Raw genomic sequence first — 25,859 nt, 5'->3', positions numbered from 1 at the left:
TCTCTTACGTTATATAATAGGTACTACTAAGCTGCGAAACATATTTCAAACATTCTCTTCTGTACATTATGAGTGTACCAAGGAAATTTTACATCATACTATATAAATCATACAAACGGATACACAGTGGAAAAAATAATTAGAATAACATTTTATTAAAGAGTCATTTATTTATGAGGGTATATATTTAACATAAATATCACAAGATCAGTCGCTATTAGGAATAAAAAGTAAAAAAAACTTTATTTCTATTTATACCATACAATTTTAGGTATTAAAACGAGATGACAACCAGGAATCATTAATTTCCAACTCTAAAGCAAATAATATATAACTGTAGGGTACAGTCTTCCTGAATATGGTAAGCAGAAAGCTTAAATCCAACTTTAAGCTACTTGTCAGAAGAGATCCATCTCAGCTGATATGGTGAAATGCCTTCTTTATTGCTAATTATGAATTTAACGCTCCCAATTGTAACAGATGCTTCAATTTCTAAAGTAACGGTCTTCCCAGTAGGACTTTTTACAAAGATTTACATTCCACCTCGCAGCCTTAAAACGAGGTGCAGAGTCGACTCTTTCTGAATATTGTAATCTGATAGCGTTCGGCCATCTTCTAGTTGTTTTCCAGCGAAGATTAATCTCTGCTGATCTGGTGGTATACCTTCCTTGTCCTGGATTTTGGCCTTGACATTCTCAATAGTGTCGGATGCTTCAACTTCTAAAGTAATCGTCTTTCCTGTGAGAGTTTTCACGAAGATTTGCATTCCACCACGGAGTCGGAGTACCAGATGGAGAGTAGATTCTTTTTGAATATTGTAATCAGAAAGCGTTCGCCCGTCTTCGAGTTGTTTACCAGCGAAGATTAATCTCTGCTGATCTGGCGGAATGCCCTCTTTGTCCTGAATTTTGGCTTTAACATTCTCAATGGTATCTGACGCCTCCACCTCTAGAGTGATTGTTTTACCCGTCAGAGTTTTCACGAAGATCTGCATACCACCACGGAGTCGGAGTACCAGATGGAGAGTAGATTCTTTTTGAATATTGTAATCGGAAAGCGTTCGCCCGTCTTCGAGTTGTTTACCAGCGAAGATTAATCTCTGCTGATCTGGCGGAATGCCCTCTTTGTCCTGTATTTTGGCTTTAAGGGGGGAACCTTGTGTAAAATGAAATTTTTGAACATTTTTTTTTTTTTGTTTAAATCGATAGGAAATTTCCTCAGGAATACGGTAGAAAAGTTAGAAAGTGATCAGAGATGTTCTTGTACGTTATTTTCAAAATAAAGTGAACGGTTGTATTGGGCGGAGCGGCTCAGGTAGTCGGCCTTCGTCGGGCGCTCGGCCTTTCTGTCCCTTCTAACTGTGTTAAAACCTATACTAATGTACACCAGTTGTTAGACCCACCATAGCACTGCCTTTTTCGGCGTCTATACGTGTACATTTGTGTGTATAACGGTTTTGAAAAAGATGCCCCTTCGGCGAGGGGTCCTCGCTCATTGTCAGTTCAGCAGCGTCTCTTGAGTGAAATCGGTCGTTTACAGAGCCTTATACGAATATATACGAATAAATTGAAAATGAGTCGAAAGCTGCAAGATAATAATCCAAATTATCGTCCGAATCGTCCCAGACGGCGAAAAGCTCCTAAAAAATTCGAATTTAAGAGTGCTGAGATAGAAAGTGAAAAGACGAGCGGAGGCGAAGGAACGAGCTCTTCTGCTAAGAAAATAAAAGCTACGTCGGCAGATGTAATTATTAATTTTACACATTGTTACCGAATTATAGAATTCATAAGTGTTTTTAGTGCAATATCAGATATTTCTGTGTGCAAAACGTGTAAACAAAAACAAACATATGGAGAAACAGGCAGCCGTGGATTAGGTTTTAAAATCGCCGTTACATGTGCGTGTGGAACTGTTTTAATCAATTCGGGACCATTTCTAAATAATAGTTTCGAAATTAACCGCAGAATTGTGTTTGTGATGCGTTTACTAGGCGTGGCACGTAAAGGAATAAATATATTTTGCGGCATGATGGATTTAGGCTGTGAATTGAGTGTAAGTGCTTATGACGGCATTATACAGCATATACATACCGCAGCGCAAAAAATGTATAATGACACGTGTCACAAAGCTGTTGAACAAGAAAAACAATTGAATGAAAAAAAGGAACAACCCTTGACAAGACTCAAAGTATCTGGAGACGGCTCTTGGAAAAAGCGAGGATTTTCTTCACACTACGGTGTAACGACGCTCATCGGTTATAACACGGGGAAAGTCATCGATTTATTGGTGAAAAGTAGCTACTGCCAAATATGTACGTTTTATAAAAACGATAAAAAGAATCCCGAATATTTAGAGCACAAAGAAGATGGGCATTGTGCAGTAAATCACAGTGGGTCTTCGGGTAAGATGGAAGTAGATGCTGTAGTTGAAATGTTTCTTCGCTCTGAAGAATTACACGGAGTACGCTACAGTAATTATATAGGAGACGGTGACGCTAAGACGTTCAAGGCTATACTCGATATTGAACCGTATGGTCATAATTTCAAAATTAAAAAGAACGAGTGCATTGGACATGTGGAAAAGAGGATGGGCAGTCGGTTGCGCAATGTAAAAAAGAGTGCAAAATTAGGAGGAAAAGGAAAACTGACAGACGTGTTAATAAAAAAATTAACAAAATACTACGGTCTCGCTATTAGGCGTAACAGTGATTCTGTGATTGAGATGAGAAAGGCGATAATGGCAACATTTCATCACCTATCTTCGACAAATAAAAAACCGCAGCACGACGATTGTCCCCCCGGCGCCGATTCGTGGTGTAAGTGGCGCGTCGCACAAGCCTCGGGGCAAGAATTTGATCATCCACCTCCATTACACGAAGATGTACAAAAACATATTCGCCCAATTTATGAAGACTTGTCACGGGATGATTTGTTAGAGAGATGTTTAGGTGGACATACGCAAAATGCTAACGAGAGCTTTAACGCTATCGTTTGGCGTTTAGCACCTAAACATCTCAACTGCGGTATTAAAATTGTTGAAATAGCTGCTTTTTTGGCTGCCGGCCTGTTTAACGAAGGATTTTCGTTTGTCCTTCAAACAATGCAACAACTTAGCATAGTAATTGGACAGCAGAGCAAAAGGTTTGCCGAAAATGAGGACAAACGCCGTATTCAACAGCAGGAGCGCCGCAGCCTTCCTTGGGCCAAAGAGGCTTGTGCTTCTCGAAAAGAAGAAAAAACGGCTGAGTTACAAGTTTTTGAAGAAGAGGAAGATCTATTTTATGGCCCTGGAATCGCAGATTAACAAAAAACTGCGGTAAGTCAAAATGAATTACGATTTTTCTGTTACTCAAATTTTAAACGCATTTTTCTCGAAACGCAAAATTTCGCATGCCGTGCAACGTAGCTCAAAAACTAATTACTCGATTTTTATGAAACTTGGCATATATATTCTATAAATAATTGGCCTCAGCATGACGAGCTCCGATTTCTTTATTTTTTATGTAAAATATTGTTATTAACAATTGTTCATAACCGAAAATCCGTTTCTTTCTTCAAAACTTCGCCATTTTTGCAATTTTGAAAATTTTAATAAAAGAAAAATGTCATGCTGAGCGTTTTTGCATAAAGTAACTATTCCATTTTGATTTTTTTGTTTCAGATCATTTTTGTGCATTGTACACTGCACGGCGAATTTACAGGATGCCATTTTCAAGCCGCCATTGCACCATTATTATTAACAATTAAAATTTATAAAAAATATATTTTTTTACATTATAACGTTAATAAATGGTATTTCAAATTTTAAATCAATCTGCGCATTACATTTTCCAAAAAAAAATTCTTGAAAAACAGACCATTTACATAAGGTTCCCCCCTTAACATTCTCAATAGTGTCGGATGCTTCAACTTCTAGAGTGATTGTTTTACCCGTCAGAGTTTTCACGAAGATCTGCATACCACCACGGAGTCGAAGTACCAGATGGAGAGTTGACTCTTTTTGTATATTGTAATCAGAAAGCGTTCGGCCATCTTCTAGTTGTTTTCCAGCGAAGATTAATCTCTGCTGATCTGGCGGAATGCCCTCTTTGTCCTGAATTTTGGCTTTAACATTCTCAATGGTATCTGACGCCTCCACCTCTAGAGTGATTGTTTTACCCGTCAGAGTTTTCACGAAGATCTGCATACCACCACGGAGTCGGAGTACCAGATGGAGAGTAGATTCTTTTTGAATATTGTAATCAGAAAGCGTTCGCCCGTCTTCGAGTTGTTTACCAGCGAAGATTAATCTCTGCTGATCTGGCGGAATGCCCTCTTTGTCCTGAATTTTGGCTTTAACATTCTCAATGGTATCTGACGCCTCCACCTCTAGAGTGATTGTTTTACCCGTCAGAGTTTTCACGAAGATCTGCATACCACCACGGAGTCGGAGTACCAGATGGAGAGTAGATTCTTTTTGAATATTGTAATCGGAAAGCGTTCGTCCGTCTTCGAGTTGTTTACCAGCGAAGATTAATCTCTGCTGATCTGGCGGAATGCCCTCTTTGTCCTGTATTTTGGCTTTAACATTCTCAATGGTATCTGACGCCTCCACTTCTAGAGTGATTGTTTTGCCCGTCAGAGTTTTCACGAAGATCTGCATACCACCACGGAGTCGGAGTACCAGATGGAGAGTAGATTCTTTTTGAATATTGTAATCAGAAAGCGTTCGGCCATCTTCTAGTTGTTTTCCAGCGAAGATTAATCTCTGCTGATCTGGCGGAATGCCCTCTTTGTCCTGAATTTTTGCCTTCACATTCTCAATTGTATCAGACGCTTCAACCTCTAGGGTTATTGTTTTACCAGTCAACGTCTTCACAAAAATTTGCATTCCACCACGGAGTCGGAGTACCAGATGGAGAGTAGACTCTTTTTGTATATTGTAATCAGAAAGTGTTCGTCCATCTTCTAGTTGTTTTCCAGCAAAGATTAATCTCTGCTGATCTGGCGGGATGCCCTCTTTGTCCTGAATTTTTGCCTTCACATTCTCAATTGTATCAGACGCTTCAACCTCTAGGGTTATCGTTTTACCAGTCAACGTCTTCACAAAGATCTGCATACCACCACGGAGTCGAAGTACCAGATGGAGAGTTGACTCTTTTTGTATATTGTAATCAGAAAGCGTTCGGCCATCTTCTAGTTGTTTTCCAGCGAAGATTAATCTCTGCTGATCTGGCGGGATGCCCTCTTTGTCCTGAATTTTAGCCTTCACATTCTCAATTGTATCAGACGCTTCAACCTCTAGGGTTATCGTTTTACCAGTCAACGTCTTCACAAAGATCTGCATACCACCACGGAGTCGAAGTACCAGATGGAGAGTTGACTCTTTTTGTATATTGTAATCAGAAAGCGTTCGGCCATCTTCTAGTTGTTTTCCAGCGAAGATTAATCTCTGCTGATCTGGCGGGATGCCCTCTTTGTCCTGAATTTTAGCCTTCACATTCTCAATTGTATCAGACGCTTCAACCTCTAGGGTTATCGTTTTACCAGTCAACGTCTTCACAAAGATCTGCATACCACCACGGAGTCGAAGTACCAGATGGAGAGTTGACTCTTTTTGTATATTGTAATCGGACAGTGTACGTCCATCTTCTAGTTGCTTTCCAGCAAAGATTAATCTCTGCTGATCTGGCGGAATGCCCTCTTTATCCTGAATTTTTGCCTTCACATTCTCAATTGTATCAGACGCTTCAACCTCTAGGGTTATTGTTTTACCAGTCAACGTCTTCACAAAAATTTGCATTCCACCACGGAGTCGGAGTACAAGATGGAGAGTAGACTCTTTTTGTATATTGTAATCTGACAGTGTACGTCCATCTTCTAGTTGTTTTCCAGCGAAGATTAATCTCTGCTGATCTGGCGGGATGCCCTCTTTGTCCTGAATTTTAGCCTTCACATTCTCAATTGTATCAGACGCTTCAACCTCTAGGGTTATTGTTTTCCCAGTCAATGTCTTCACAAAGATCTGCATTCTTTATCTAAGAAACAATTAAGAAAAAAGTGAGGATAATGAACCAACTGTTGTTACCATCAAATGGGATAACGTTGACCAAAAACTAGATTGTTAAACAAATTCCTCTAGCATCTATTATAATTGGAGAACAGATGTTATGGCTGGAACAGACACATCGAGTAATTTAGTCGAGTAGCCAGTAATTTAGTAATTTACCATTGTTTTACAAAAGTACTTGACTCAATTTTAGTGTTCATACACGAATAATTACTAAATTACTCGCTGCTCGACTAAATTACTCGATGTGTCTGTTCCAGCCTTTATTCGCAGACAAAGTGCCATGGAGATAGCTTTAATTGCCTACTTCAAGATACAGTTTGTCTGCGAATAATACCCTTCATACAATAGATGCCACAGTAATTTCTTTCAAAAGTGAAAGTCACCCCATTTGATGGCACCTGGTATTATCATTAACAGAGTGTACAAGATGAGTCACCTCACTCTACGACAAGGAACTACTTGCAAAATTAATACAGCGTTCAATAATCTTTCGAATTGCGGGAACAAATAAAAAAACTAATTATTGCATTGTATGCCCCTGCTAAGTTCCATATAACGAGTAAACTTTTCGTCTGGGAAACTTTTTTTTCACCGAAAATTTATATGGATCGAAAGCACGTATCAAACAACATGCAAAAATAACAAGTTTGAGTTTAGGAATCTATTCAGTAAAAAGTTGTTAAGTGAAAGGGACTGCGAAATATTCACGTATATTCTAACCCCTAATGTGACCAACTATTATGCTTCGATTTGAATGGATACTTTTATTTAACCAATACTATACAAAGTAGGCGACGGGCCTGGCACGGTTGCATTGGTGAGTATAATCACAGACCTTCGGATACTAAAAACGCACCCTCTTCCTACTTTTCCGGGTGAAAAAATTATTTTAGGTTATGCCCAAACTCGCGCGCCCCCGCACTAATCTGGCCCCAATCAATACTAATACCCTGGACAAATTAGAAAGTGGAATGCGTTGTTTCGGAATAATTCGACGGAAATACTGTACAGAGGGGAGGGTGTGCAGCATTTAAAAATATGATATAAAAAGACAATTTTGCTCGAAATGTAAAAAAAGTATTTTAAAGTATTTTCGAAACACCCTAAGTATTTATGCTGTCGAAATCCCTGGATGTAACCGTTTCGAAAAAACAAAGAAACTACATACTCCTGCCCCTCCAACCTCCAACAACGAATCATATCCGACAACCACTGTAACTGTCACAATAAAGGTTAAAAAATATGTAAAAATTTTGCAACTTTTTCGCCTCATAACTTTTCAACGAATAGATTCCTAAACTCAAAATTGTTATTTTTGTATGTTATTTGATACGTGCTTTCGATCCATATAAATTTTCGGTGAAAAAAGTTTCCCAGAGGAAACGTTCACATCATATAACTTTCGTTTGAAACATTTTTCATATAATAAACAGCTTGCAAGTAATTTATGGCGGCAGAGTTAGTTGACTCACCCTGTATATTGCGCAACTTGAAGGGTTATAGAAAATTTTCACAAATATGCATACATATGGTGGGTTAAATGTGTAAAAATGCGTAGCTTGAAATTGAGTGAATGCACTGCTTCAACGGTATCGGACTAATCAATAGCGGCCATCTTGTTACCCGTTACTACGCAGCAGGAATTTAACGGATTTATTTGAAAATCTATGTATCTTTTATTTCACACAAAAGTAACAAATCATTCTTATAATACACAAGTCTAATACTGTATTGACGGGTACTCTAAATATAATGGTGTTTCGAAACTGCTTTAAAAATAGCTCACAAAGCAATGCTTAGGTCGACACCTTCAAGGTAAACTAGTAATTTATGTATTAAAACAAATATGAATATCTTATACTGCACATTTTTGAAATTTTCCTCGAGACATGAACTACCCGTTTTAGATAGCTCATTTTGTAATTATAATATCCAATTCCGCAGAAGAACAAGTGAAAATTCAATAAATACCTTATTATTAAATAGTGAGGAAGTTTCAATAATAAAAGACGGAGACAAGAATTCTTACCTTCCGTAGGAATAGCTCGTAATGCAGCAAGAATTTGCAGTAAAATTTGACTCGGCTGTTAGTACTCTCACAAGATCTCTGAAGCAGCTCGCAGAACTGAACAGAACATACAGCGAACGTTTCTTTTATGTCACTGACAGAAAGTTGTACTGATCATGCGCAAACGCGTCAGAAAATATCCAGGAAGACGTTTATCAGGCTAAACTTCCTGTCGTCATCGGATGTTTGACGTAACTACGTCTGATTGGTGTTTGAGGACAAAGAGTATTCTGGCATGTTCATTGCGTAACGAACTACATTAAATTTTCAGTATTTATAAAATCCGTTGCAATACATCGTCATTTTCAAAGTAATGTCTGTTGTTCGACTGTGAATTTTGTTTAAGTAGTTTTTCTTTCTTCGAACTGTCACATTTTGATAGAGGTAGATGGCGCTCAAGAATCGAAACTATTGAACAAAAGAGAGCGATGATTCATTGTTTTTCACGATGATACTTTTCCAGTAAATTCGTCATACATATTTTACGTTTAGCTAAGTATATCCTAGCTAAAAATTACTGCATATAATAAATGAAATGTTTACCGCTTATTGAAATGTAACGCAATTAGGTTATGTAAGAAATTAGGCAAATATGTACGTAAAGAAATCAATAAAAATCTGATTCAGAATACGATTCTAATATTGCGCGGTGTGCGTGGAAGTTGAAGCTACATTATCATACAAAATAGTTCAACATATTCTCGTATAAATTTGCGATTAGTCATGTCACGTTGCATCGCACTATTAAGCTGATGCAACGGTGTTACGATGGCCTAATGCTTTAATTTCACAAAAAGAAATCAGTTTCACTAAGTTGCAATTTAGAATTTAAATTAAATGTTTAAACCCAAATATTGAAACATTTATATTGTTATTCGTCATAACATGGTTTAGACGTTTTTTTTAGGAACTCAATGACTCATTAATTTACTAAGTTGTAGTTTCGATAAATTTCATGGAGAATTACTTACCAGATATTTATAAATATGATCACACCGTTCATTGTTGTATTCTGTATTCCGTTCCAACTATCACTATTAAAACGAACCGTTCAAACGAAAAGAATCGAACCAAAATAGTTACGACGTGTACGAACAGAATAAAAAATTGCTCAAGTGATTATTTTATATGAAATACATGACAATTTCGAAAACATGCATTTACTTACGATTAGCTATGTACATTTTTTAGTTTGACGTTTCAGTGGTAATATCGAAGTAATCGATTTTAGTCAACTACAGAAGTACATGATTTTTTTTTAAATAATTACGGAGACACATTAAGTAATGTAATGGAAAAGAAAAAATGAAAACTCGCAGACTTTATAGATGATTAGTTTCTTTTCGCAGTATGCTTTCCAATTTCCGAATTCCAAGATTCACACAAATTTACTTGTTTCTTTCCGAAGCATTTCTGGCAGAATATGAAAATTTCATCATGCGTATAACATTTCGATCATTGCCCATAAAAATAAACGGGAATGGCACTGCAAATGTTGGATGTGGCTCTTTTATACTTAATGAGATTACTGGCTTAGTTTCATTACTATACTGTCCAACTGCTAATACTGAGCAAATAATAATGCGTCGTACTTAACTTCGAAATTCCTCAAGGCTCTACACACATTTATTTTTACAGGTTACAAGGACTGAGTGGAGAAAGTTTGCGAATTTTCTTTGCAACATACCTGCAAACGTACAGCGCATCGTGTTACATTAATATTTGGTTGAAAAGATGATAATAAATTATAAGAATACATATGTCATGTAGCTCGAGTATGTACAAGTATATTTTAAGTAATACTGTAAAAACAGGAAATGAAAGTGGCTAATGCTTGACTCTATATTGATTTGAAGCATGCGCCAGTTCAGTCAATAAGATTAAAATTAATCATATTACGTCTACGGAGTACAACAAGATTGGGGGAGAATCGAAATGTACGGGATTAAGGGGTTTTATACCTAGTCAGGCGGCCGAAAGAGGCGAATGTTTGTGATTTTTTTTTGATAAAGCGGAAGCATATAGTCTTACAGAACTTTTTGCGCTTAAAAGAGCAACATTTAAAGAACATTTGGTAATTTTTTCGTAGAAAAATATTTACGTTTATAATAAACACAACACCGACATCCAAGAAGCATTTTTAAAAATTTGGTTTTGCGGTGAGGGTGAGCACTGCCATTCGGAACCAGATTATCTAAAATCAAAAAACAAAAAAGATTTCGTTAGTATATTAATGTATCCTCAGGTTGCCGAAGAGAATTTTCCGAAATTTTAATTTAAAACAAAATGGCGGCTATTTAAAGTTGAAATCGTGATTTTTTTCACGCGATATTTGCACGAAAAAATCAGGATTTCAACTTTATATAGCCACCATTTTGTTTTAAATTAAAATTTCGGAAAATTCTCTCCGGCAACCTGAGGATACATTAATATACTAACGAAATCTTTTTTATTTTTTGATTTTAGATAATCTAGTTCTGAATGGCAGTGCTCACCGCAAATCCAAATTTTTAAAAATGCTTCTCGGATGTCGGTTGTTACTTTATTATAAACGTAAATATTTTTCTACGAAAAAATTACCAAATATTCTTTAAATGTTGCTCTTTTAAGCGCAAAAAGTTCTGTAAGAATATATGTTTCCGCTTTTTAAAAAAAAAATCAGAAACATTCGCCTCTTTCCGGCCGCCTGACTTAGGTATAACCCCTTAAATGATTGACTCTTATCGAAAAGACTAGCCTGCACCAAACAGAATCAATGTTATATAAAAGTATGTTCGTGACTCAATGTAAATTAAGTCTATTAATTTTGCACACTATCTTCTAATATGTTTATTAGAAAATTAATACAGTATCAGTCTCAGTTCTGCTCGGTGCCATCCAAAAATAAATTAACTTTCTTTGTATGTCAAGTGTTTGTTCTTGTAAAAAGTTGCCTAGTAACCATAATCATACAATTTGAGTGCTATTGTGTGTGTGGCCTTCTTGCTAAAGAGGATTATTTTTATTTTTTTATATTTTTTATTTTTTTTTTTTTAGTCCGATTCATTATTTAAAAAGATCTCTTATACGATACTAAATATGTAAAAAGGAATATGGAAGTGAAGAAAATCTTATACTTATCGCATGCATGTTCGATTTATTCAAAGAGGATTTGCATGTGTACAACAGAAGATCCATACACTGTGTCAGAAAAAAAATCATTTAAATGAGAACATTCTGAAGTGATCATTCAACTTCCTATGAGACTTTTTTCAACAAAACTGCAGCAAAATTATTTGGAATTCTTGACACGTGCACTGTAACCCTCATTGGACAGCAAAACGTCTAAATTTCAATAATCGATTAGCAACTCTGCTTTCTTGGTATCTTCTGCGTGAATCAATACACGCAACGTGAACGTACGAGTGATTATTTGGTGCAGAGAAACATACTGCACTTCTTTACGACTACACACACAACATACACACGAATTCTCAATACAAACTAACCTATGCTTAAACTTGAAAACTTATAAATGTCCATCTCTTTTACCACCCTTTCTATTAAACTTCTTCATCGTATATTGTGACTTTGAAATATAGCTAAATAAGTAATTCGAACTAATCAACGCATTCATCATTTCCATCGACAAAATCCTAGTGCTGGAATTAATCGTACCAATTGCCTGTTTGGGAAAGGTTTTAAGTTCTCGGAAATCTTACAGCATAAGATTATTGCAAAACAAGTCCTCTCTTTTCTTACCTTACAAACAGTAGCGTCTACATACTTCTAACGCTGAAATGTTTTATTAAATCAACTTAATAACTGAATCTTGAGAAATTGCATGTTTCTTTTTTTTTATATCAAAGATATTCAAAACGTATTTAAAAACTAAGACGCCGGTAATGATCGAATACATTGTTTCTTATGAGAATGTCAAACTTAACACTAGCAAATGGGCGAAAGAGCTCGGTGCCATTATTAAACGTTTAAGAATAAGTCAAAGTATATGACATAATCTGACTTGATTTCTTTCTTTCGCCGTTAAAGTCATGATAGCGAGTTAAAACGATGCCGTCAGTTGTCTAAACCAAACTACCTACTCGAAGCAATCACGCTTCCGTAATAGTAGGTCTCCCATTAGTTTCGCTTTAAACTTTTCACGTCTTCCTAGTCCTAAGTATAGAAACGTTTCACTGAACAAGCAATTGACACGAGAAAAAAATTTGTTTCTTACACTATATAAGTTATGAGTAAATCGATAAAGCGAATATTTTGGTAGATCTATTTGGAGTCTGTCTCCATTTTGATCTCCTCTGCTTTTTTATCTTTCTTTGAAGCCTCACTGTCCGTCCCTTCTCCGTTACTGTTGTCGCGTCTCCGTTTTCGAGCAAATCTGCCTTTATATTTAGGTGGCGGAAGTTGTTCCATACCCAGAACTTTATGGATTTGACGAAACGCAACTAATCTTAACGCATGTTGCGCCGAAGCAGTTATATCTTCCCTTTGTTGAGCTGTCATATTACCTATTGCATCAACTGGTTCCTTCTCGCACGGATCAGATAATCCTGTAAGAGAGAGAAAAAAATACTCACAATTATTATGTTCCAATACAGATACTGCGGAATTTTTAATACAAATGGTAAATAATCAGATTGCCGAATCATCTACGCAATATCGTGAAATGCTTCAAAGTGACACTAAAATCGAAAGACTCGATCTTAGAGTCGACAATGGGCTTCGCAATATGCTCAGTCTCGTCATCAGTCTCATCATTTTATTCATTTTTAATAACTTGGATTATTAACCTTCCGGAACTCGCGGGTTAGCCGATTTTCATGAAATTTTAGACACGTATACAATTTACTTCAATCTACAAACTTTTTTTTTTAATTTTCATTACATTAATTTTCATTCACCAAAAAAGTTGAAAAACGACCTTTTCTATTTTTTTTTTTTTGCTATTTCGACCAAGTGCATTTTTTTCAAAACGACGAATCACGTTACTTAGCACACTAATCCTTCTAGCTTCTAAAAAAAACTCAAGTCGTTGGGATTAATTTTAAAAAAGCTGTGCGATTTTAAGAGTGTACGATTATGGCTGTGAGCCACTGTGGTTCTTGGGACGACAACAGTAGCTTTTCGCACACTTTTGTACGTTACACCGTTTTATACAGATATTTTTCGGTCCGTGAAATCGATGCGAGATTATACGATAAATACACCCGCGGAATGTAGTTTTAAGTTCAAATTATCGAAGACTGTTTCGGAAGACTACTAATGAAAGAAATATATATATTCTAAATTAGTTTGTGCATTTTTTAATTGTATTATAACCCTGAATGAATATTAAAAATTAATTTTATGGAACTATAGAGAATACATATCTTCAACGCGTAAAACACTGCCTCTCACAGACCGACGCGAGTCATTATGCAATGAAAAATCACACGAGTTCAGGAAGGTTAAAGAACTCATGAAACTATACTGATTATTGTAACTACTGTGCCCGGATGAAAAGAAGTCGGTCGAGAAACTCTAGGGGGTCCGAATATTACGTCCGAATAGTATATCCCTGGACACGAGCGGCGCACAATGGTACATAATAACACTTTTTGTTCAAATCACCCTACAGGTCGTAATTATTCAGAAAACTTGACAATTTTTTTTAAATTCTTCGTAATTAAATTCTCTATCGATCTGTCGGGCCGAAATTTTAAATTTCATTGCTGATTTTTTTACATTTAGCGAATTATACAGCACTTTTCGAAGATCTGTATCTGTGGGTATTTTTTGGCCGTCTATTCCGAATTTAAAGTCGGATTTTCGAAATTGAAGGTGGTGAATCGAATATGTTGAAGGAAAATTTCAGAAAATGGGCTTATTCGGAAGAAACATAGTGCGTCTAGATTTTCGGGGACAATTATTATAAAGATCAAATTTTTTATTTCTACCACAAATCTAATACTGTAGATCAAATTGTAAGATTTAAAATGGCGGGTGGACATTCGTATTTTTACAAATTTTTACAAATTTATACGCATCTCATAAATGTGTACGTGATTTTGCATATTTAAGCCTATTCGTCTATGTTTATACGCGTTCTTACAGTTGATTTTTCGCATTGAATATTGATGAGCAAGATTTTGAATGTTTGATATTTTTAGAAGGCCCGATTCACTTAACGTTTTATCCCAGTTGCCTTTAGAAATCCGATTTTATTATGTGCAATCTTGTTTGAGGAGCAGGATTTGCGCTTCTGAAAGCAAATCTCTGATTTTTTGTTCATGTACGTGTTTGAAAATATCAAATATTAAAAATCCTGCTCATCAATATTGAGTCAGAAAAGTCAACTATATTCGGCATATTGGATTCACGACCTTCAATTTCGAAAATCTGACTTTAAATTCGGAACAGGCGGCCAAAAAAGCCCACAGATACTGATCTTCGAACAGTGCTGCATAATTCGCTAAATATAAAAAAATCAGCAATGAAATTTAAAATTTCGGCAGGGCAGATCCATAGATAATTTAATTGCGAAGAATTTAAAAAAAAATCGGCAAGTTTTCTGAAAAATTACGACCTGTAGGGTGATTTGAACAAAAAATGTCATTATGTGTGGCGGGAGCCAATGCGAGCGAAGACCCCCCCTCTTGCACCTGTGAGATTATTTCAACCGACTTTTTTTCCATCCGGGTACAGTAGTAACTGTAGAACAAAGAAAATATACCTGGACTTCCTGGAAGCAATATTCCTCCAGCAACACACTCCAAAAGCCTCCTCAAAGCTTCACCTGGACTAAGAGGCCCTCCAGCGGTGCTGATCACTTTCTCAGTTAGCAGTTCCAATGCCTAAGAATGATTTATGTATTCACTTATTTCCAATTAGCAATTATTATTATTTCTAAAGATATTACTGAACTAATACAAGCAGACTACATCATATTATAATGACAAGAAAAAAAAAACGCATTCGTGGATACGGAATTAATTGTTCTGTTTAATATTGCATTTAAAGTGCGTAATAAATAAATAAAAATATTAGACTCGGCAAATTGACTGTATAATAATAATATATTATTCTATACTAACCCACGGATTTAATGGTCCCCAAGTGGGTACACGGTTACAAAGATCACGCATTATGCGAATGACCATAACACAGCTCTGCAGCGAAGTTGCTCTAGCCTGTTAAATACGATTAGTGCTTCAGTATACACAATTAAATAAACGCATTAAAATCTCTGAGTCTTCTGGAGATGCGACGCCCTAAACTATTTTTCGTTTGCTTTGTGTGGGCTTTAGCTATCCTCCCAGCCTCGTGCCTATAACCCCTAAGTATTAGCCCATATCAAAATTATCGGGTGTTTATTAATTATTTCCTGAACAATGAATACCTAACATAATATTTAAAAAAAAGGTACAATGTATTGGAAAGAATGCGCACTTCCAACAAAGTGCTAAATGTAACGCTCGAACTTATAAGCTGAAAAACACCCGATATACTTATGACACCACTGTGTGTTTGTGCTTGTCTGTCTTTTAAATATTTAACGGCGCTTAACGCACGTAGTGTAGAAGGCATGACGAAACGTTCATATTTACAAAGAACAATACGCTAACTTGAATAACTTCTAAGACAGACCTAGAACAGACTCAGTCTAGGCTACAATGCATTAAGATTAATCCAGAATAATGAATAAGCTTGATCATAAGCATCATAAAGCAGTTTTCAGTGCATTACAAACAAAATAAACAAAACTACATTGTTTTAAGAGAAATTACGTATTTTTAAATGATCTTCCGCAAATGGTTTCCTATTATTCTGGATGTTGATGATTGGAAGTAAAGCAGATGTAAATGCTTCCAGTGCGTACCAACATTCCAATTGCCACAGTTTCACATTTACATAATGCTTAAACTCCTTGTCTGGGACTATCTGATAGCACGTTCAATGTTTCTGGTTTTATCTTTTCTGAATTACGACAATTACATACGTTCATTTCTTAGTCAAATTGCCAATAACCAAACGTTACCACTGTTATCCACTTACACTAACCATTATTAATTACAAGCTACAAACGATTTTACGAGACCTTTAATATATATATCTGTGTATATATATATATATATATTTCTCAAGAACAACATCAGTGGACTAAGTGGATTGGCAGATGTAAAGGAAATTCGAACATCAAACATGATCAAATAAATGTTTCAGACAAAATCATATCAACAAGAAGATGATAATAAAAATAAAATTGTCACAAGGCTGGAAGTTCTAAGACTGCTCTTTTTTTGCGGACAGAGAGAGAGGACAACTTGCACGCGTACCGCGTATCAGGAGAAAATAACAGAAAAACAGTCGTTAGTGCCAGCAAAATGGCATCGACAATTCGAGATCTTGAACTGAGAGTTGATTGATTCAAACCTGAAACCACTTGGCATGCCTGAGTGCAGCTAAAGCCTCCAAACACTTAGCCTTGGGAAGTACATCTGGCGGATCTGGTTTCGTCAGAGCGGGCGCCGCAGGCGTTGTTTGCGGTTGAGCAGCTCCCTGCTGCTGCTGTCCAGCATTATCTGAGATTCCAACAAAGAAAGCACAACACGCTTAGACAACACTTAGAGTGTTTGATCATGCCCAAATTGGGTTTTGTTTTCCCTCTATGATTACAGTTCGACTCAAGTACATTAAACTTGAGGGCGTAGCCTAAAACATTCTCATTAAAATGAAACTATACCTAATCGAATGTAGTACCCGATAATGGCAAGCCACTCCTATTCGTGTACGTCCTTTATCGCATTATTAGCTTTTAAAAGAACGACCGACGTTTCTTTCTTACGTTGATAGCGTTACTCGAATTTCTACGGGAAGTAACACTATCAGGAGAATCGTCGGTTAGAATAAGGAGTCTACTGCGCATCGTGTAACATGTGTACAACATTCGACGACAGAGGGTTTCCTTTGAAAATTATCAATGCATGATCAAAAAGTCCATAGTTTTAAGATTGCCTCAGCGTTGTTTCCTCATACCAAAAGCGTGTCCACGTTCATACTAGCATACTCTTCCATAATGGAGACTCCAGCTCAGCTTAATATTCGATAGAACTTACACAATCTGCCACTGCGAGTTAAATTAAAGCAAAAGAAAAGCGACGTCTAATCGTATCAAGTTTACGCTCCCCCTTTCCCGCGAAACAATCAGTTTAATTGCGGTATTTTTGTGTACGCCCTTGCATTTTCTAGTATTTTCTCGAAAGTATAAGCTATAGTCAGTCGTGGACACACTAAAAATCGCAGCTGTATTGGAAAGGAGAAGAATTTTTGTATGTTAGAGCGTATATACACTGGCAACCGTTGAAGTCCTTGGCTGCCCCTGCGTCTCCTCTGGTGCTTAAAAAAATGTACAGAAAAATCTTTCGGGCCATGAAAAGAACAAACAAAATTGATAAACCACGCAGTTATCGAGAAAGTAGCATGAAAATAAAAGATGCTTTCTGGAAAAATTATCGTAGTTATCCTTTTCTTGGCCACCATGAAAATATAAAACGATCAAATCACCTGCGGCTGCTGCTGGTTTCGGAGTTTCGCGCATCAAAGGGCTGGTAAGCGTTACGCTGACTGTTACGCTGCCGCCTGAAACTGTTAAAGCAGCGGATTCTGGATGCTTCCCGACGTTGTAAGTGTCCTCTGGAGCAACGATCTTCAATTGAGCCGGCAAAATCTCAGCAACTTTATTTAATAGTGTTCTGTAAAGAAACAAAGCTTTGTAACGGCACAGGTCCATGTTATATAAACAATGCTATAATGCTCTGACTAACCGTGTTGGTTTTTCCGCGCACAATACTACGAGACACACGTGGTTATCGCCAGAGAGCAGAAGTCCTTTCGCCAAATTGCCAACACGCATTACACCCCTGAGTATCCTCGAATCCTCCTTTTCCTTTTGGAACGAAAACAAATTCCCGTCGCTGCCGTCTTCTTTCTGCGGCGTTGCAGATTTCTTCTTGTCAGCGTCCTCTTTTACTTTCGCAGCATCTGCATTTGGCTGTTGCGGTTGCTGCGGTTGCGGTGGCTGTTGCTGCTGCGGTAGAGGCTGCTGTTGCTGCTGCACAGTTGTAGCGGTAGTTGGCGAAGTGGCGTTCGTAGCGGCCGGTGTTGTTTTCTTGCCTACGATTGTAAGATATGTTCATGAAATCCTTAATAGGCAGTAAAATTGCAGAATGAAGAACAGATAGTTACCAGCTTCTGCCAGAGTGTCAGACACGAATTTCAATGCTTTCTCAGTGTCTGAAACAATTTTTTGAACTGCCAGCAGTTCCTGTTCCTTCGGATAAATAGTTGTGTGATGAGCCAACACGTGCTTATCATCCGACGAGTCTGGCCTCCTTTGAGGACCAGGGAACATCATCATTGGAGGTGGTCCCGGGAAAGGACGTGGCATTGGCGGAGCTCCTGGACCACGTCCATAACGTCGATACCATTCGTAATACTCGCATTCCTCTTCGTAACGTCGTCTTTCTTCCCAATACATCATTTCCTCGTCCATCATTGGGCCCATTGGCCCCAACTGGTTAATTTCTTCTCTACGACGTAAATATTCATCTCGCATCTGTTGTCTCCGTAATTTCTCTTCTAACATCTTTCTTTGCTTCAAACTTGGTTTCATATCAACGACCAAATCAGGATTAACCTTCTTTTTATAAGCGAACCTATGTCGCCTTCCTTTCATATGCATATCTTTGGCGTTTGGATCGTTGAATCTGCATTCACAAAGCTTGCAATTAAAGCTGATAATCTTTCCGTCCTCTGATTTATTTTCTTCTATATACTCTTGACCAACCGGTTGGATATCTTTTTCGTCAACAGCTGCTTCTTCTACAGTCTCCTCCGTTGTGGTTTCTTCCTGTTTAATTTCTGCCGTTTGATTTTGATTCACAGTCCCCAAATTTCCAGCTGTAAACATTACACATTATGATGTTACGCGGTGTGTACCGACGCGTAAGAACTTCTCTATAAATATATGTTATTAAACACATTCCCGAGATCGGAAATCGTTAAAGAAAAGATGAGAGATAGACTCACAGGCAACGAAGTTAATTTTCGGAGTGGCTGTCACTGTAGGCTTTTTAGTTCCCGCAGTTTTAGCAACAGCTGCCGGTTTTGGATTCAGAACAGTTGGATCTGCGCTTGGTATTGGCTTGCCAAGTTTAGTGTGAAGCTTCACGACCTTTTGATGCTTAGCACCTCTGATATGAGCGGCGTACGCATCATTTCCGGTGCAAGTGACATCGCAAAGCTCGCATCGTAGACTGTTGCCGGCCCCTCGCGCTGGTGGCTGCTGCGGTACCTTCAGAGAGGCTTCTTTCTTCTTATGCTTCTGGCCTTCCAGATGCTCGCGGTACGTTTGAGGCCCAGCACAGCTGATCTTACAGACATCGCAATAGTGTAGCTGCTGAGGTTTGGGGGGCTGCTTGGGCCGCATTGCCTTCATCCCTCCCCCTCCAGCGCCAAATCCCTTCCGTCCGTAGCCCTGCCAACCTCCAGTCTTCTGGTTAGTTGAATTGCTGTTTGCACTCTGTTGGGCTACATACATAGTCGCAGCGCTATATAGCGCTGCGTCGTAGCCGGAATACGTTGTACTCGCCGTTTCTAAGGGAAATGAAATTGAAACCTCAAACTTTGGAGGAGTCAATTCTTTGTATTCATGGAACCACTCTACTACTAACTAGCCTGTACCCATCGGTACGAGTACACTTTACTTTCATCCAAGTATTTTGCAAATTACAACCTACGATATTCGAAAGTCTCTATATAGTCAAATTTCCATTAATTTTTGAATCTTCAAAGACATTAGACTCTGCTAAACTTCCAAACCACGTAATGGTTTAAAACAGGGGTTTAAAACAGTTATGACATCGGTTTCGGTTCTTGAAACAGTTACGAAGAACCGATATTCTGGATACCTGTTATAAGGAACCGAAATTTCGGACTATATGTATCGATTTCGATTACGGTTCTAGAACCGATATTATATCGGTTATTTTTTCGGTTCTATATCGGTTTCTTTCGGTTCGTAAATTCATTCTTATATTGTTCCTACGAAATTGTTATATGTTTTAACTCTCCAATGGCGGTGCATGGATTTATTTTGTCAACGCAATTTAAACGCAGACGTCTATTCTTGATTTAGCCACCATCTCAGTAGCGTATCTACGTCAATGTTTTGATGTGTAGCTGTTTATTACTCCGTGGCGGAATCCGCTTGACTGTGAAAGTGTGAAAGCTTGCGTCTGTTTCACAGTAAAGCCGGGTATCCACCAGGAAGCCAAGCTATGCTATGCTACGTTTTAAAAAAATTAGCTTCGATACATTCTTATGAAACCGTTTCCACCAAAAGCTACGTTAAAACATGGCACCGCAGAGCACAGCATAGCTTAGCTTCCCGGCTTAATCATTGCGGACGAATGCTCCTATACAATGTATAAGTAATTTTCTCCGCACCCGTAGCGCGGACGCTCCGCTGAACTCTGAAACATGCCTAACGTAAACAATTTTTAGCTTAAGCGCTTAAGCCAATCATCGCGAATTGAGATGTTTGGAGAAGCTCTTGGACAAAAGAAACCCATGCACAGCCATCCGAAAGGTGAAACAGTGCGATAAAATAGAATCATCATTTCTGATTGAATTGTAGATTATTGAATTTCTTAGAAACACTTCTTCAAAATAAAGGTAATTATTGAGAAGTTGTTCATCCTCACCGATTTCAATGATTTTTGGATATGTTATCAAGAAGACCAAGATTCTGAACAACTTTTTCTTGTACATGTTACCGCCGCACGACCTTCGTTTTCGAGATATTTGCGAAAAACTTCTGTTGATTTATTCCGACGCAACGCATTCCACTTTCCATCTTGTCCCGGGTATTAGTATTGGTTGGGGCTAGATTAGTGCGGGGGCGCGTAAAGCATGATAGCGAGTGATGTGAGTTTAGAGATTTGAACTAGAAACTTGCGGATGCCCGTCAATACCCCGACTCATATCGGTTCGCTACCATGCTTTACGCGCCCGCGAGCGGGTGCGCGCCCCCGCGCTAATCTAGCCCCAACCAATACTAATACCCGGGACAAGTTGAAAAGTGGAATGCGTTGGACGCGTACTGCAGGTAGGTATACCGCAGAATACATTGTGTAGTAGCAGCAGTTTTTTGCGAATATCTCGGAAACGAAGGTCGAGCGGCTGTAACATGTATAGGAAAAAGTTGTTCTGAATCGTGTCCCCGACAACATATCCAAAAATCATTGAAATCGATGAGGATGGAAAACTTCTAAATAGTTACCAAAATAAATTCGTAATATACAGTAATCTGTAAGCGTAATATCTACTTATATCAATTCCTGTAAAATCGATGCGAGAATCAATTCCAGAACAATTTTAGAACCTATATAGAACCGAAAAAATAATAGTTCTAGAACCGTTATAACCGAAAAAATAATAGTTCTAGAACCGTTATAACCGATATAATATCGGTTCTGTAGAACCGTAACCGAAATCGATATAGTCAGAAATTTCGGTTCCTTATAATCAGGGACTTCAAACCGGTATGATTTTCATACCGGTATTACGTCAACAAAGCTATACCGAAACCGATATCGTACCAAAACAGATGATTACCGAAACCGTTATAGAACCGAAATAGGTGAATACCGAAATCGTTGAAGTACCGAAACCGAAATAAATACCGGTATTTTTCCGGTTTTTCTTTAGGTGCCATCGTAGATTAAAGTAATATCTTCATAGCCCTTATTAATTCGAGCTGTAAAAACACCGACATAACGTAATATATTTTCATAAAAATACCAATAGATTCGTAGCTTCATTATAGCGTGACCGCAGAAAAAAGAAAAAAATACGTTTCCCTTCCTTAAATTTGAATTTTCAGTCGGCCTGGGTGTGGGATAGTTGTCTTTTGATTGACCAAACACAACTGTAAAAAAATTTGGAAAAATATTCATGTCTGCAGGTTCTTTTTTCTCCTAAAAATGATTATATGATTATTTTTACAAAATTTTTTACAGTTGTGTTTGGTCAATCGAAAGACAACTATCCCGCATCCAGGCCAACTGAAAATTCAAATTTAAATTTTCCGCTCCGCCCTATTATACATGTTATTTTATGATTAGCTTCAGTATTACAGCAATATCAATATGCTTCGTTCCCTCGGACGTGATATGTTGCAACACAATATCGTTCGTGCGATGCCACAGACGAGTAAACGCGCTTCTTTTGTGGCAAGCTAAGAAGAAACACTATTCAATTGATGATGGAATGGTGCAGATTTTTTTATATAGATCGAAAGCATATGTCACAAAGATCACAAACATGTGAACTAAAGATGCTCCCAAAAGCTGGTCTGACCTTGAAAAATCAACAAAGGTGAAACCGGGAAAGAAGAAAAATGAGAGAAAGAGAATGACAAATCCGTGTGTTCAAATTTAATTATCTCTATTATATGAAAATGCATTATAGTAAATGAATGATAATAGATTAATAATAGATAGTAATTAGAAAAAATTAATGATAATACAAATGAAATCACAACAGTGGGTAATATTAACCATTACATTTATGATAATCTTGTCGACAAGGTTTAAAAAAGTGATTGAAGCAATAATAAATTTCATAATGACTGCAACGAGCGAACACCGTTTCTTTCATACCTTGATCAACGAGACAGTCTAAACATGTCACTGACATCAATAGTATTATCATTTATTATTAATTTTTCTAATTATTATGTATTATTAATGAATTATCATTCATTTACTATAACGTATTTTCATATAATAGAGATATTTCAATTTGAACAGATTTGAAAATTCTCTTTCCCTCATTTTTCTTTTTTCCCGTATTCCACCTTTGTTGATTTTTCAAGGTCAGATCAGCTGTTGGGAGCATCTTTAATTTACATTTTTATGACCTTTGAGACATATACTTTCGATCTATATAAAGAAATTTGCATGATTCCATCATCAATTGAATAGTGTTCCTTATAAGTGACCGCGGAGCAAAAACAGAAGACGCGTGTTTACTCGTCTGTGGCATCGCGCGAACGGTATTGCGTTGCGACATAAAACGCCCGAGGGAACGAAGCGGTTAATAATATTTTGAAAACTGTAATAAAATCCGAAAATCGAAAAAGCTACCGGTAAATATAGGTAAACATACCGATATTCGCGTATATCAGTATTTGCGTATTTCGGTTTCTATAAGGGTTTTGAAGATGGAACCGAAAAACACCGGTATCATACCGGTATTTTCAGTTTCGGTAGAAGCCCCTGCCTCTAACAGTTATTCAGAATATCGGTTCTTCACAACTGTTTCGGTCAGAACCGGTATATAACTGTTCGAAACAGTTATTTTCAGGACCGTTTTAATCCCTGGTTTAAAATGTTAGCGTTGTACATCGATTTAACAGCCAGAGGATCAATTTCATGTTATTAGTGCCTACGTCACGGTTAACAGGACATTTACATAGGACTTTGAATCGGATGTATTTCCGAATGGCTCCAGAGGCCGATCCACACGAGGCTTGAGGGGTTGGGTGGGGAGGGGGTGTGAACCCTAAATCTAAAATTGTAGCTTCGGAAATTTATTAGTTTCCGAAATATTAATAAAAAATTATTGTTAATTTTTTTTAACTGTATATACGTAGCCCTAACAGGGTTTCATCCTGCCCTCCCCCAATTTGTCCTACGGACAGCTGGACGCGTTCCCCTTATCTCCGCGTGGCCCTCAGGCGCCAAAATGGCACGCGTATTTAGCTGAAATTCAAAGCCAATTTTCTCGAAAACGAAGCGCGATATTAAAAAATTGTATTCTATATTTTCGTCTTATTTTGACCTGTAATATCACCCCCCTAGAGTATTGTCTATCAATAAAGTAACAGATATCCACCCTGTATAATAGGATGGATCGCATCTCAAAGTTTCTGGTTGAAATCTCCAAACTTACATCGCTTTACGCGCCCCCCGCACTAATCTAACCCCAACCAATACTAATATCCAAAACAAGTTGGAAAGTGCAATGCGTAATGTCGGAATAAGTCAACCGAAATACTAAAAGTTTTTTATTAATATCTCGCAAACTAATAAATTCCCGAAGCAACAATTTTAGATTTAGGGTCCAAACACCCTCCCCACTCCTCCCCGCAAATCTCGTGTCGATCGGCCACCGGAGTCATTCGGAAGTACAGCCTTCGAATCTTTTGGCGAAAGAAAGAAACGCGACACAATGGAAACTTACTATTCGTTGCTGTCGATGGTGTAGCAGCGGGAGTAGCCGGTGCTGTGTATCCCGACGAGTAGGTCGCGCTTTGCGTAGGATTCGATTGCTGATAGGCTGTGCTAGATGCTTGATACGTCTTAGCTTGCCCAGTGGTAGTGGCTTGTCGCGCTGTGCCTGTATAAGCGCTAGTTGTACTATATGCCGGCTTCGCAGCTTGATAATGGGTTTCAGTAGTGGTGTAAGTTGCCGCGGCTGCAGCGGGCTGCTGATAATACGTTTTAGTAGCGTCGTAGGTAGCTGCGGGTGCAGCACGTCCGTAACCGTAATCGTAAGTCTGAGCCACGGTACCAGGATTCGCGGCTACAGAGGAAAAGAGACGAAATGAGAAAACCTCGTGGAAGTTGGTCCATCCGAGAGCTAAGAGTTGGGTTGATTCCCGACGGGACGCGGAGGGGCGAGAAGCGGATAGAATTAAAAAAAAAATTGTCTCACCAGCGTACGTGGTGCCAGTAGCGGCTGCGGCAGCGGCCGCTTGGTAGGTTTCGTAACCTGTAGCCGCGGCGGCAGCGGGTCGTTGAGTGTACGTGGCGGCGGTTGCCGCTGGAGTTACTGCGTATCCCGCTTGACCAGTTTGATAAGCGGCTGCGCTGGTCGCTCTGTTCGGAATAATAATTAGATTTTATTACAGGCAAGGAATAGAATGAGAAATGGGAACGGGCAAAACGAAAAAGACCTCTATCGGATCCGTGCCCGGGAGAGACGCTCGATGGACGCTCTAACTCAGCAAGAAATGGCGGCCAAGCCGGCTGGGGCTCTCGCGTGCGCCGATTTTAACGAACAGTTAATACTCCCGCCAACGTGGTTACCGTCACGATTCTTTGATAAACTTAACACTAGCTACTTAATAATTATGGTATGCAATCGATTTCGTACCCATATTGCGTTCCGCCGTGAGTAAACCCAAAATAATTGTTCTGAGCCATCCTTCCTCGCAGAGAATCCCGGAAAGAAGGACAATGGAGGAAGTTGTAGGGCGTGCCACGAACTCGATAGAATGGCGGCGCTGCCGCGGCTCCTATTGGCTATTCTGTTGGAGCCGGGCGCAACAATTGCAAGAATGCCGCGCCCTCAGTGGCCGCTTCCACGAGAACCCTGCGTCGTCCCTCCGACAAACTACCTCCGCGCAAATCAACGCGCTACCGTTCTAGCCAGAGAAACTACCGCGAGAAAGTGTTCACGAGCCGGACAGGTGTATGTACGGTTGATTCAAACTTAACTTACTGCGTGTTTCTCGTTAATTCTGCTTCCCGGGGTAGTATGTAGTTTGCGGAATTTTCGCGGCTGGTGCGTGTTGCGGCGAACGTCCGGCGTGCGCGAGGAACGGCTAGTTTGCCGGCGACGCGTGCGTTCACGAGAGATTTTTTCGACGCCCCCTAGTAGTAACCAGCGGTGGGTCGGTATTTAACACCGCGTC

At 38.5% G+C, this 25,859-nt stretch overlaps 2 protein-coding genes across 3 annotated transcripts; both read right to left on the bottom strand.

Moving 5' to 3' along the window:
• Nucleotides 1-150: 150 nt before the first annotated feature.
• On the bottom strand, nt 151-8,234 carry Ubi-p63e (Polyubiquitin-63E). Its single transcript, XM_076808937.1, is given in 3 exon segments — nt 151-1,140; nt 3,864-6,016; nt 8,081-8,234. Coding segments are annotated over 2 exon segments (2,985 nt in total). The 5' UTR covers nt 6,010-6,016; nt 8,081-8,234; the 3' UTR covers nt 151-301.
• Nucleotides 8,235-9,205: 971 nt separating this feature from the next.
• Nucleotides 9,206-25,589, bottom strand: Zn72d (Zinc-finger protein 72D). 2 transcript variants are annotated; one of them, XM_076808935.1, is made up of 11 exons: nt 25,319-25,589; nt 24,878-25,041; nt 24,404-24,745; nt 19,184-19,750; nt 18,341-19,054; nt 17,920-18,268; nt 17,660-17,847; nt 16,529-16,677; nt 15,190-15,285; nt 14,829-14,949; nt 9,206-12,666 (listed from the first exon to the last, which is right to left on the bottom strand). In XM_076808935.1, exons 1-11 carry the CDS (start codon nt 25,366-25,368, stop codon nt 12,383-12,385), a joined length of 3,024 nt encoding a protein of 1,007 aa, XP_076665050.1. In that variant the 5' UTR covers nt 25,369-25,589; the 3' UTR covers nt 9,206-12,382. The 2 variants fall into 2 exon arrangements, with proteins under 2 accessions (XP_076665050.1, XP_076665051.1); XM_076808936.1 differs by having other exon boundaries at nt 19,184-19,639; nt 25,319-25,584.
• Nucleotides 25,590-25,859: the final 270 nt, after the last annotated feature.

This window comes from Andrena cerasifolii, chromosome 3 (assembly GCF_050908995.1).
Source record: "Andrena cerasifolii isolate SP2316 chromosome 3, iyAndCera1_principal, whole genome shotgun sequence".
NCBI lineage: Eukaryota > Metazoa > Arthropoda > Insecta > Hymenoptera > Andrenidae > Andrena > Andrena cerasifolii.
This window is presented reverse-complemented; position numbering and strand designations above follow the sequence as displayed.